Source organism: Micropterus dolomieu, linkage group LG01 (genome assembly GCF_021292245.1).
Source record: "Micropterus dolomieu isolate WLL.071019.BEF.003 ecotype Adirondacks linkage group LG01, ASM2129224v1, whole genome shotgun sequence".
NCBI lineage: Eukaryota > Metazoa > Chordata > Actinopteri > Centrarchiformes > Centrarchidae > Micropterus > Micropterus dolomieu.
Genome location: NC_060150.1, coordinates 46,120,211 through 46,133,374, shown reverse-complemented (window position 1 = coordinate 46,133,374; position 13,164 = coordinate 46,120,211). Strand labels below are relative to the sequence as shown.

The following is a 13,164-nucleotide window of genomic DNA, read 5'->3' as shown; positions in this document are numbered from 1 at the left end:
CATCTGCCGATTCTGAAAGCAGATAAATGAACACGTTTAACTGTCACATATGTCTGAAATGTTCAGTGTCCTCATACTTATGGCCGTATTGTGTCTACAGCAGACACTTTCACTCCTAGCATCTTTTTTATCATTGTCAGTGCTAAATGATTTGCCTGTGATGTCTGAGTGCACGCTACCTGCTGTCTGGCCTCAATGTGATCAGCTGACATGCTGACATCATTGTCTGTGTCTGATCCAGTCTCTAGATCTGACGATGTGGAGTCTGAAATCCAAGGTTGGTCCTGCAGTCACTCTGGCTTAGCGGCTGCTGCACTTAGTGTGTTTGTGAAGCTTTTTGCATGTTGAGTATACATTTCAGTCTCATCCTCTTCGTGTGTTTGGAGTCACGTCATCACATTAAATCTCAGTTTGTTTCACTCAGAGTCTGAAACATCATCAAAACCTGCTCACACACATCCTGTTTATCTGCTGCAGGACTAACTATCATTACGTGTGTGTGTGTGCGCCTGTGTGTGTGTGTCTGTGTTTTAACCTGTGTGTTTTGGTATCTCCAGCTGCCGTCCCTCTCCCTCCGGTGGTGGAAGTTGACTTTGTGCCAGGTTGGTTAAACAGTCCCTTTATTGTTGGAAGTACCGCTAATGATGATGAAGATGATGGTTAAATCAGGAGTTGTGTTCAAAGGGAACAGAGATGGTTACTTTTTACTCTGCTGCATTTATTTGACAACATCAGTTACTAGTTACTTTGCAGATTCAGATTATAAATACAAAATATAAATCAAAATATAAATAAATTATAATGGATTAATATGGATTAAGCTCACCAGCAGTAAATAAAGTAGTTAATTTTCATTAAATTTTTTATGTTTTTGTTTATTTGAAGACAGTGCTTATTAATCAACAGCAAAGTTAGCAGAGTTAGCTCAACAGGCTAATTTTAATCTAGGCCAGTTATTAAAAATGCATCATAAAATAAATAAACAGTTAAAATTAAATAAAATGACTTACTGCAGACAGCATGTAAAAGCGATATTTACAGAACAACGGGTACAACGTATAACAACAAGTAACGAACACAACATATTGGATAAAACACTGCAAGAAGAAGACTAAAAAAAAAAATTAATGCATCACTATTATAATCCAGTGATAAAATACATGTTATTCCAAAACGGGCCAATATTTACTTTCACTGTTGGTACTTTTGTGTACTTTAACTTATTTTGATTTTGAATGCACTACACTGTGGTACTGCTACTTTTACTGAAGGAAAATATCTGAATACCCCCCTGCAGCCTGCCGCATCTCAAGTCTTTTTATCAAACTTTAACTGCTGTTTTTTAAAAGATGTGATTATGATATTACATAATTTATCTGTTTCAGATTTAGTTTTTGAACCGCAGTATTCCCGAGGACTCGGCCTTTCATTCATTAATTAAACTGTTATGAGAGTGTGATAATCTGTTAATTAATACGTCTACATGTCTGTGTGGGTTACAGATGATCCTCGAGACAGCATGCATCCTTATGGTGAGTAAAGTCTCTTGTTTCTCTGTTTTTACTAAATGTTCGTAGTTTTCATAATAATTTGCTTCTGCTTGTCTCCTTATTTCAGAGGATCAAGCCGACACCATAGACACAACAGGAGGTGAGACAGTTGACTCTGGGAGGACATGTCATGCATTAGCTGTAGTAGAAGAAGTAGCAGACATAGTACCAGCCTGTAGTAAAGCCTGTAGTAGTACCTAAGCACAAGAGAAGTACTGGTGTTAACAGTTAGAGCTGACTGAAGATTAAGTGATACTGACGTTAGAAGTCGCTGATCAGACTTTTCTTCTGTTGGTATGAAGCAGTAAAGCTGTAGATAAACACTGAGCTTGTTTCTGTGTCGCAGCTCTGGTGGAGGAGCGTCCGCCGGAGGAGAGTGTAGGTGAGTCAGACGCACCGTCGGGGGTAAAAACTCACTTCATGAAATACACTTATCTGCTTTCTAAGCGAGAGTCAGATGAGACGAAATATTCAATTAATATGACCAGGGGAAAAATATGGAGTGGCAATAAGGGAAACTATGTAGGGAAACAAAATAATAACACTTTGCTGATTCTGTCCTGCTGACCTGAATCATTTATTTTACTTCAATCAAATTTAACTGGGCTTCTTTTTTGTTTGTTGCTCTCCCAGTATTGTTAATGATTGATAAAATTCAATCTGTTTATGTGTATTGTTGGGGCATGAACTTTTTTCGGCTTTTTGAAAGGGGTTCATGACACAAAAAGTTTGAGAACCACTGACTTAAATGCAGGTTGAAGGAAGGAAGGAAACAAATAGAAAGTGCAGGTAGTAGTTTTTTTTCTCACAGGCAGATAAATCAAAGTACTAATAGTGTTGTAAAAAAGAGATAGGAGTTGTTTCACGCCTCTGGCTATAATCTTATGCAGCTCTGATACCAGTGTTTGTGATCTTTGTGGCTCTGATAACACGTGTTATGAAGTGTGTTGTATGTGATAGTGACACCAGTCAGAATCATTAGCCTTAATATTGCTCTTCTTTTTCTATTTGTTCTGCAGAGGAGTCCAGACAACACTTGACAAGCTCCAAATTCACTCAGGAAGCAGGTAGGAAGTGTCTGAATTTAGAGTCTTAAATATGGGTCATTCTTTACACTGGTCTGAAATACAGTTCAGGAAATGCTGCTTTTTCTGAACACACTACTGCTAAATGGAGAAGATTGTTTTTCTTTTATATGGATGAAGTTGGTGATGTTTTTTCTACTGTGTTTTGTGTTTGTGGCCAGCATCCCGCTGAGTTTTTCCACTCTATTAGGGATCATAATTTCCTGAAATATCTTTGGATTTTGAGGAGTGTATTCCAGACAGAGAATATGTTTAGTGAATGTTAATGAGTCACTTTAGAGGAATTTAGAAGATGGTTGTTTTCTGGAAAACGCAAACCAAAAAACAACATCAGCAAACATGGAAGAAAGAACGTTTTCTGTCCTGGAACCAGAGTCATGGAACTTCATAAACACTGAAGTATTGTTCATCCCCTGTCAGAGAACTTGTCTGAACCACCAGCAGAACCAGAACCACAGAGTGAAACCCCCATAGAGACGGAGCGCAGTCCAGAGGGTGAGCGCACACACACGCACACATTAACTGACCTGAACATAAACCACACATGCAAATAACTTTTTTGGATACGTTAATATTTAATTATCAGTGCAAACGTTTGTTTGGAGTTTAACGTCACAATCCTTCTGCCCTCAGTTTAGTGGTGATGTTTTACTGAAACTTTTTTTGCACCCTAAAGACTGCTTTTCAGCGCAAAGTGCATATGTGTTTCATATGTGAGTAATTTTCTTCTTCCCACAGTCTGCGGCTTAGTCTTCTACTTTGCAGAGAAACAGTAGCACCGAATCAAGTTTACAGTACACTTTTAGTTAGGGGTATTAAAGTGTGTATTCTTGTGTCCCTGTATTCAGCATTAATAAGCATGTTAGAGCTACAACTAACGATTATTTTCTTTTTTATTTATCTGTTGGTCATTTTCTTGATTAATTGATCAGTTATTTGGTTCAGAAAATGATGAAAAATGTTGATCAGTGTTTCCCAAAACCCTAGATGACGTCCTCAAATGTCCCAAAGATGTTCTGTTTACTGTCGTAGAGGAGAGGAAACCAGAAAATATTCACATTTAAGAAGCTGGAACCAGAGAGTTTGGATTTTTTTCAATTTAAAATGACTCGGAACAGATAATAGATTATCAAAACAGTCAGCAATAAATTTAATAGTTGACAACTAATCGCTAAATTGTTCTAGCTTTACACTATTAAAAAATTTTAAAAAACAACTTGTTAATAACTCCTCCTGTAGGCATCCAAGCAAAGGTTCACGGGATAATGCATGAAAATATAATAAAACACTGTTGTGATATAGGAATTAAACGCTGACACACTGTCTGTTCCTTCTTGTGTGAACCGTTTGATTTTCTTAATACTTGTAATCTTTGAACAAACAAAATTGACATGAAAACTGTGTGGCCCGTACGGGGATCGAACCCGCGACCTTGGCGTTATTAGCACCACGCTCTAACCAACTGAGCTAACCGGCCACGTGAACATCTTGTCATTGTATAAATAGAGAGGACTAAAACAGAACTAAAACATTCAACAGTTTTCAAGTCTAAAACCAAACGCTTTCACAGATGTTCATTATTGCAAAAACACGGGTACGCATAGTGGACACTATAATACCACATTTAAGATGAATAAAAGTAAAAGTACATAAAGTAAATTATATATATATGATTGATGATGAATTGTGAGCAAGCAAGGGCAACAAAGCATATTTGTACCTAAGATCTACAGAAACCTTATTAACAAACTGCTGCACACACAAGCCCGTCTGTCAGCAGCAGTAAAACACCACCATCTAGTGGCCAGTTGTGAGATGACAGTTAAACCACATTTTACCTTCAGGGTTTATAATTTATACTTTGGCTTCTTTTGGGAAAAGGAGGGCTGTGGCATCCACATAATAAGTCAAAGAACTTACACTGGAGCAAAATGTACAGATGTGTTTTATATTGTGTGATATATTCAAGCCATTGTATCTGAGAGCTATCTGCCATTAAGCATAGCAAGGGCACTTGGGATGAAGGAAACATGGAGTCTTTTAGTCCTGCAGACAGAAGTCTTGAAACGGTGGCCAGACAGCATTAGCTCAAACTGCCTCAGGAGTGGATGGTCCTGGCAGTCCAGTATAACATTAGCCCTCCTAAAGACCTGCCTGTTAAAAATGTCTGAACGCTTGGCAAGACTCCTGAGAGATTAACAAGACTACCAAGTCTGTTGTTACTGGACAGATTAAAAAACCAGGCTTTTGCCAATTTCTGTCCAATTTCAAAGTCCGTCTTCTCTCCTGTGTCACAGAAACTACAGGCAAACAGGCTGAGGAGAAGCCCAAAGAAAAAGGTAAAAACTGAAGTAACGATTTAATGTAGACAGGTGAACCATGTATATTTGTGGCATTTCGTTTCTCTGATTTCTTGTCTTCTCTCTCCTCCAGCAAAGAAGAAGAAGCCAAAATTGTTAAATAAATTTGATAAAACCATAAAAGCAGAAATCGATGCTGCAGAAAAGCTTCGCAAGAAGGTACAGACGTGACACAGACGCCTGTCTGCTCTCACATTTAGCATACACACATTTAGCTTATATTGCTACCAGACAGCATAGGGAACACTTGGAATATTTATTTTCCTGTATTTGATGTTCAGTATCAGTGTCTTATTCCTTTGATCCTCTGTGGACAAAGTCTTTTTAATGGTGACATAATGCTGTACTAGTAGATCAGTCTTTAATGATATTGTCTTTGAGCTAAAATGATGACGTGGATGTCTAGAATTGATGGATTTATTTTGTCATTAATGTGTTAATATATATCAGTCCTCTGTTTCTGTCAGGGTAAGTTTGAGGAGGCGTTGAGAGCGTTTGAGACGCTAGTGCAGCAGCATCCACAGAGCCCCCGCGCTCGCTATGGAAAAGCCCAGGTACTACAGTACTACTGCACATTACTGAGGTACAGTGAACTGGCACTGCACTGATGTTGTGTCAAAATGCTACAATAATATGTTGACAGACGGAGGACGACCTGGCTGAGAAGCTGCGTAGTAACGACATGCTGCAGAGAGCCATCAACACCTACAGAGAGGCCGCTGAGCTTCCTGATGTGACCTCTGACCTAGTGAGAGCCACGCTGAAGAGACGAGCTGAGAGGCAGCAGTTCCTGGGTAACACAGCTACTACAGCTAGATACACTGCTGCTAAGTTAGCTACATAAGATTCTTTCAGACATGCAAATTTGAAGCTAATTTAACATGTTTTCATGTCTGAAGAAACCCGTGAGTTCAGCAAAAACTAGATCGGACCTGTAACACTTTCGCACAAACTCAAGTCTGAAATGAATCCCGTCACATGAGCAAAAAAAAGACACCAGAAACAGCAGGTTGTTAGATAGTTGTTTGCCTTTTCACTCAACATTTGCTAAGTTCATTGAGTAGACTCAAAACTTCACTGTGTTAAAAACCTGAGTGACGATTAAAGAGTTGCTTGGCCCGTACGGGGATCGAACCCGCGACCTTGGCGTTATTAGCACCACGCTCTAACCAACTGAGCTAATCGGCCACAATATGCTTGCGTTAATTGACCCTTCGCTAAGCCACGCCCCCCTTTGTTACGGTTGCTATGTCCGACAAAGTGTCGAAATACAAAAAGCGATCTCAGTAAGGAGACAGAAAAGTTTGCATTATACAGCAGCCCTCATGACTAGATACCACTAAAACGCACATATTGAACCTTTAATTTTACTGACTTTTAAACTATATCTGTCATCATGGGAGAATTGTGTGCATATGGAGCCTTTGAGTGTTGGGATTCAAATGACTGTCGGTGAGTTTGAACTCAAAAACAACTTGGCCCGTACGGGGATCGAACCCGCGACCTTGGCGTTATTAGCACCACGCTCTAACCAACTGAGCTAACCGGCCACAGAGAGAGGTTTTCACTCATCCACAGCAGAAGGTGATAGGTTGTGGCTTCAAACTAATTTTCAAACGTTGTTCTTGAGTTCTTGATTTGGGAGGAGACTCCACTGTACAGGGAAGTTACCCTAAAAGCTGATTGGTCCCCTGAATGCCACATATGGTCAACCACAAATTTGAAAGAAGCCGTTTTGTAGAGTTTCTGTGAGGTTAGGATTCTGTAGCGTTGCGGGAAACACACTCATAATTTATAGTATAGTGTAATATCATATGATATTTGACGAAGACTGTACAACAGGAGATCCGCTGATGTTCAAATCTTGCGACTGAAACGCTAAAGGCTGAATTTGCTCGTACATGATTTTCTCTCTGTCTCAGGTCGGGTGCGTGGGTCTCTGGCGACTCTGGAGAAGTTGACTCAGATCTTTCCAGAAGACATCAGTCTGAAGAATGAACTGGGCGTCGCCCACCTGTTGCTGGGAGACAACAAGGGCGCCAAAAAAGTCTACGAAGAGGTGTGTGTATGCTGACAGCTTTACCAAACACACCCGTTCATGTTGAAGTGGTGTCCTGCTGGTAAAGGCCTCCGCTGCCTTTCTCTTTGTCTGTGATTGGCTGTCTGACCTCTCGCCCACAGGTTCTGGCGGTTGCCCCCGGCGATGGCTTTGCTAAAGTTCACTATGGTTTCATCCTGAAGTCAGAGAACAAGATAGCGGAGAGTATACCATACCTGAGAGTAAGCAGACACACACACACACATATGTAAATGTTTGTACATATGCTTCATTCAGCACATTTACATACAGCCTCATTGGTGTGAGTTTTAGTTGGACTTTGAATTTATTTTAATGTTGTGTTGCTGTGTGTTTTAACCCTCAACCCCTTTAACCCTCTCCGTCTCTCCGCAGGAGGGTTTGGAGTCTGGTGAACCAGGCACGGATGACGGGCGTTTTTATTTCCACCTGGGTGACGCCCTGCAGAGAGTCGGAGACAAAAGCGTGAGTAACACACACACACACACACAAGTCATGGCTTCCTAACTGGTAGACATCTACTCAAATGATGTTTTACAAACTGACTAGCTTTTAAAAAGAATTATCAATAACGTGTGTTTGCCACAAGGTGAATTTGTTGTATTCTGCCTTAGTTTATGAGACTGACACTGTAGTCAGAATTAAGGTGTTGCTGTGAAGGGAGGGAACATTGCTTCAAAAGCAGCTTGGCCCGTACGGGGATCGAACCCGCGACCTTGGCGTTATTAGCACCACGCTCTAACCAACTGAGCTAACCGGCCATGGAAACCCACTTTACAACTAATCAATTAGTCAGTGACACTAACAGGCAACTGCAAACATGTTGGTCTCAAATGTTAATCTGAAAAGTATTTTTGTTGCTTGGTCTAAGACAAAACTAAATAATTTTGTGTTGCAGTCGGCTAAAAACAAGACATGTGATGAGGTCACCTGGTGCTCTGATGGAGACAATAATCAGCAGGTTAATTAATAAAAGACATGCCCTGGCTTGGACAGGCTTTATTAATAAAATCAGTAGATTGGTCCATTACGAACTCATTAATACAGCGTAGTTTATTCATACCTCATATATCACACCACGTACCGCATCAGCCTTGTTAAAACCATCTCTTCTTTCTCTTTCTACATTTGATAGTCAGATGACACACTCGGATGACACCAACTGTATGTACTTTTGTCTATAAGTGCGTTTCTTCGCCTGATTTGGCACCTCCATGATTTAATAAATTTTTTTCAGACAAATTCAGTAAACATGAAAATCATTTTGCTCCTTCAAGTTTTAGAACCACTCTTTGTTGACCCTCTAAAAATCCAACAAAAAAGCATGTCTTGCTTTATGTCGATGTGTCTCTTTCCCTGCAGGCCTATCACTGGTATGAGTTGGGTCACAAACGAGGCCATTTTGCCTCAGTGTGGCAGAGGTCTCTGTACAACGTGGACGGACTGAAGGCTCAGCCGTGGTGGACGGCTAAAGAGACTGGATACACAGATCTGGTCAAGGTAAGGTGTCAGAGTGTGTGGGTTTATTTATTTATGCATATATGTGTACAAGGCAGTTTTATTCTGTATTATTTCTTTTAAATTGGAGTTGTGTGTATCTTTAGACATTGGAGAGGAACTGGAAGACAATCAGGGACGAGGCTCTGGCTGTGATGGACCAAAACACCGGATCATTCATACCTGAGGAGGAGAACCTGAGAGAGAAAGGAGAGTGGGGCCAGTACACACTCTGGCAACAAGGTACGCACTCAAATAGAAATACAGAGCGATGCTGCTGCCTCATTTATCTGAGATTATCGTATTTATGAGGTTTGCTTGGTTAAAAAAATAGTAAATCAACAGAAAATCAGAATTAATGAAAGGAAAAAGGAAAAAAAATCAGAATTTAAGTTGTTTATCAAGACAAAACTGGTTTCACATGATATTAATTCATTTCATTACTTTGCACTCATGGAGCTTTCCCTCTTTTTTTTCTGACATTTTATAAAATTACTAATTGAAAAACAATCACCACAATAATTTATGTTTTACTGTATTTTGGTTTCTTTTTGTGCTTTTAGGGAAAAAAGTTGGAAATGCCTGTCAGGGCATCCCAAAGACGTGCTCGCTGCTGGAGAGATACCCTGAAGCTACAGGCTGCAAGAGAGGACAGGTACACATGAACACACACTGACAGGCAAACCATACTGGCCCCACAACAATCTTTCTTTCTGGAAATCACGTTTGTATGTATTGAAGGAGTAGACGACTACGTGGCTTTTTTTGTTCTATTTGTTGAAATTCTCTTTCCATCCCGGCAGCAATCAATGAATCAAATGCTCTGATACAACAATGACAAAAAGTGTCTGTGGCTGTCACATGACTGTAATAAGCACGGCTGATTGGCTGTCCTGCCTACCTGTTAACCTGTGTGCTCTCCGTGCACTCACTGCGGATTAAAATGTGTTTTGGGGGAGTGGCTTTGAAAAGAGGTTCCTTTGGATAAAAGCGTCAGCTAAATTAATAAATGTAAATGTTGTTCACCCAGCTGAGCCTACAGGACTTCCTGAAGGTTTTCATAGAGCAGAGGGGTGTTTTGCGTGCCTCTAGAAGTTAAAATCCAAAACATTTTTCTCAGACGATGATACGTGATTCACTCTCTCCTGGTTGAATCGTCAATACAAAACAACTGCGTCAGAAAATATGTGGTTCTTTAATATGACGTCAAAGGTACAGGACTGCAGACATAAAAGATTTTGGGGGGTGAGAACTATGCTTGCAGTAAAGAAACATCCAACAACAGAGCTTAAAATGTTTTTACAGAAACCTTTAATGGGGTGTAAAAGCAAACTATTAGCTCACACCTCTGACTGGCTTCTTCTCTGAAGCAACAACAGTTGAGGCTCATGGGTATTTTAGTATTTAGACCCGTCCCGTTATGGTCTGCTTCTGTTAAGTATTTTCATGTTTTGTTTTTACCAGAGAAAATGCTTCAAGGATGAGGACTCGGGTCTCTTTGGACTGACAGCATCTCTGTAAAACTTTGAATGAATGTTTTGGATCTTCAAAAAATAGGTGTTTGAAAAGGATCATGTTTCTGGACTGATACTGTGAGGCTGAAGTTAGATGTTTCCATATGAAGGGTTTGATAGCTAAAAATATCTCAAACCTATGAGCGTGAATTAAAAATCAGACCTGTGCTTTTACCGTCTGAACTAGGCCTGTTTGAAACATCTTAGAATAACTGTGATCTGATTCTGAGGTCACTTTAGTAAGTAAATAAGTGATAATCTGACTGTGTGAGGTCGGCTGCTATTAATCTGCTTATGTTTTCCTTTTTATGTGTGTGTGTGTGTGTTCAGATTAAGTTCTCTGTGATGCAGCCCGGTACTCACGTGTGGCCTCACACAGGTCCCACTAACTGCAGACTGAGGATGCACCTCGGCCTCGTCATCCCCAAACAGGGCTGTAGGATCCGCTGCACTGACCAGACCAGGTACTGGACGGGTCTTCGTCCTTTCTCTTGCTGTTTGGGGTTATTAGCACCACGCTCTAACCAACTGAGCTAATCAGCCACAGAATATCATCCTCACTTATTGTTCATTGAAGTCAGACCAGAAAACTGCAGTACTTAGTTTACTTGAGGCTGCTGTAAAGACAAAGTATTTCCTCTTCCTCTCTGCTGACCTCTCGTTCTTCCTCGTGTGCTGTGTCGCAGGGAATGGGAGGAGGGTAAAGTCCTCATCTTCGACGACTCCTTCGAGCACGAGGTTTGGCAGGACGCCGACAGTTACCGCCTCATCTTCATTGTGGATGTTTGGCACCCGGAGTTAACGGCATACCAGCGCCAGACTCTGAGCCCGATTTAGATCAACCCGAACTCAGAGAGGACCAGAACCTCAGACCTTGTAAGAACAGTTTGACAGACTGACTGAGCGGCCAGCTGATTCTTCTTCTGTGGATAAACTGCTATAAACACTGACAGCCAGAGTCTGAGAAGAATCACGTTTGGCTGACTGGTGATTTGTTTTTTGCTTCTTTTTTTTGTGGATGAACTACTAAAATTGTCGAAGACTGCCGAAGGATCAAACCATCAGACTGAAGGATGGAAACGAAAAACGTTACTACTGACTTTACAACCTTTCACCAAAAAAACAAACTGAACACGTACGGTACTTGTTTTAACCCTGATTAACCCGAGTTCACTTTGCCGGCTTCAGGGTCATAGAAACCTTATAATGGATTCAAAAATGTATTTTCTAGATCTGGAAATGTTTTGGAAAGTTGGAGGTCATCCTCAAGTGTGTTTTGGAAAAACTAGAAAAGCTTTCCAAATGTACAGATGTGTTCGAACCTCAAACCAAAACCAGCTCTCTGGTGTTTCGTGTCATCATCAAAAAGCATGAAGTTTTCTTGAAACACTAAAACAGAAAACAGACTCTCAATTTAAAATGCACCTAGTTTCCATAATGTTGTATAAATGTTGTCGCTGTTTTTTCATTCTCTGTTTATGAATTAAGAAAAAAGCCTTCATTTTAGCTCCACCATCATTTTTCTTTTTATCCAGTTTCAGTTTTTCATCACATTTGCACAATAACAAGAAACACAAGATGTTATAAAAGATGATTTATATTTATATTAAAATAAAAAAAAAGAAAATTGCAACCATCGCAATGTGTTTTTTTTGTTTGTGTGGTAGAGTCCGACCAATTTATCGTTTTACAGATATTATCAATTCAATTCAAGACCTTTATTTGTCCCCGAGGGGCGATTAGTTTTGCCGCAGTAGCAAAGAATTTCACATACAGTACATGACAACAATACCAACAACATCGATATACAGGGTCAGACAAGTGGGTAAATAAATACCACAACATTAAAAGTTTAAGTTCAAGTGTGCCTTATGTGCAGACGTTACCTACTCTTTACAGAGTTAAGCAGAGAGATGGCAGAGGGTACAAAGGAGAATTTGTATCTACTTGTTTTGGCTGGTGGCTGACTGAAGCTGGAACCATAAGGCAGCTTCTTAAATTCTGCACGCAGGTGGTGAGAACTATCAGACATGATGGATTCTGCCTTCTTAAGCACATGTCTGTTGTACAGTTCAGCTAGTTTTCTGCTGAATCCTGATGATTTTGCTGCTAACTTTATTTACCATTGCTAATGTGTTTTTCCGTTTTAAACTAAGAGAAGCATACCAGCAAATACATGAAAAAGTAAAAGATTTATAATAAATCAATCAATATAAATAATTATAAATCAATAAAAGATATATATATAAAGATACTTGCAGATATATCTGCATCAGCGTTTGCAGCAGCCGATATATGACTATTAAAAAAGAAACAGCGAGTCGGATCCTTCCCTCATGTCATGTGTGTTGCACAGTTTGCCCACCAGAGGGCGCCCTGCAGCTCGTCTGTTCAAAACACTGCAGCGCCACAGAATAAAACATCAGCTGACTCAATGTTTTCCTAACCATAACCAAGTACTTTTAGTAACTAAACCATAACCAAGTACTTTTAGTACCTAAACCCAACCAAGTACTTTTAGTACCTAAACCCAACCAAACTGCAGCCGTTTCACATTGTCAACAAAGCTATATATATATATATATATATATACACACAGTGGGTACGGAAAGTATTCAGACCCCTTTAAATTTTTCACTCTTTGTTTCATTGCAGCCATTTTCCAAAAATCAAAAAAGTTCATTTTATTTCTCAGTAATGTACACTCAGCACCCCATCTTGACAGAAAAAAACAGAAATGTAGAAATTTTTGCAAATTTATTAAAAAAGAAAAAAGAAATATCACATGGTCATAAGTATTCAGACCCTTTGCCGAGACACTCATATTTAACTCAGGTGCTGTCTATTTCTTCTGATCATCCTTGAGATGGTTCTACACCTTCATTTGAGTCCAGCTGTGTTTGATTATACTGATTGGACTTGATTAGGAAAGCCACACACCTGTCTATATAAGACCTTACAGCTCACAGTGCATGTCAGAGCAAATGAGAATCATGAGGTCAAAGGAACTGCCTGAAGAGCTCAGAGACAGAATTGTGGCAAGGCACAGATCTGGCCAAGGTTACAAAAAAATTTCTGCTG

General features: G+C 39.9%; 1 protein-coding gene and 4 non-coding genes across 6 annotated transcripts in view; 1 reads left to right on the top strand and 4 right to left on the bottom strand.

The window, feature by feature from the left end:
• unm_hu7910 (un-named hu7910) overlaps positions 1–11,719 on the top strand; it is a 41,608-nt gene extending 29,889 nt beyond the window's left edge. Inside the window, exons 7-25 of one of the 2 annotated variants that reach the window (XM_046043753.1) lie at positions 242–277; positions 558–602; positions 1,503–1,532; positions 1,618–1,650; positions 1,897–1,932; positions 2,570–2,617; positions 3,056–3,130; positions 4,933–4,974; positions 5,069–5,154; positions 5,463–5,549; positions 5,639–5,789; positions 6,918–7,054; positions 7,177–7,275; positions 7,448–7,537; positions 8,435–8,572; positions 8,677–8,812; positions 9,133–9,224; positions 10,414–10,547; positions 10,770–11,719. In XM_046043753.1, coding sequence (XP_045899709.1) covers positions 242–277; positions 558–602; positions 1,503–1,532; positions 1,618–1,650; positions 1,897–1,932; positions 2,570–2,617; positions 3,056–3,130; positions 4,933–4,974; positions 5,069–5,154; positions 5,463–5,549; positions 5,639–5,789; positions 6,918–7,054; positions 7,177–7,275; positions 7,448–7,537; positions 8,435–8,572; positions 8,677–8,812; positions 9,133–9,224; positions 10,414–10,547; positions 10,770–10,920 — 1,646 coding nt within the window. In that variant the 3' untranslated portion in view covers positions 10,921–11,719. The remainder of the gene's footprint in view (positions 1–241; positions 278–557; positions 603–1,502; positions 1,533–1,617; positions 1,651–1,896; positions 1,933–2,569; positions 2,618–3,055; positions 3,131–4,932; positions 4,975–5,068; positions 5,155–5,462; positions 5,550–5,638; positions 5,790–6,917; positions 7,055–7,176; positions 7,276–7,447; positions 7,538–8,434; positions 8,573–8,676; positions 8,813–9,132; positions 9,225–10,413; positions 10,548–10,769) is intronic. The other variant, XM_046043761.1, reaches the window with a different exon arrangement.
• Positions 4,039–4,112, bottom strand: trnai-aau. The gene has a single exon. It is a non-coding gene; the product is annotated as a tRNA-Ile (tRNA).
• Positions 6,110–6,183, bottom strand: trnai-aau. The gene has a single exon. It is a non-coding gene; the product is annotated as a tRNA-Ile (tRNA).
• On the bottom strand, positions 6,472–6,545 carry trnai-aau. The gene has a single exon. It is a non-coding gene; the product is annotated as a tRNA-Ile (tRNA).
• On the bottom strand, positions 7,760–7,833 carry trnai-aau. Its single transcript has one exon. It is a non-coding gene; the product is annotated as a tRNA-Ile (tRNA).
• Positions 11,720–13,164: the final 1,445 nt, after the last annotated feature.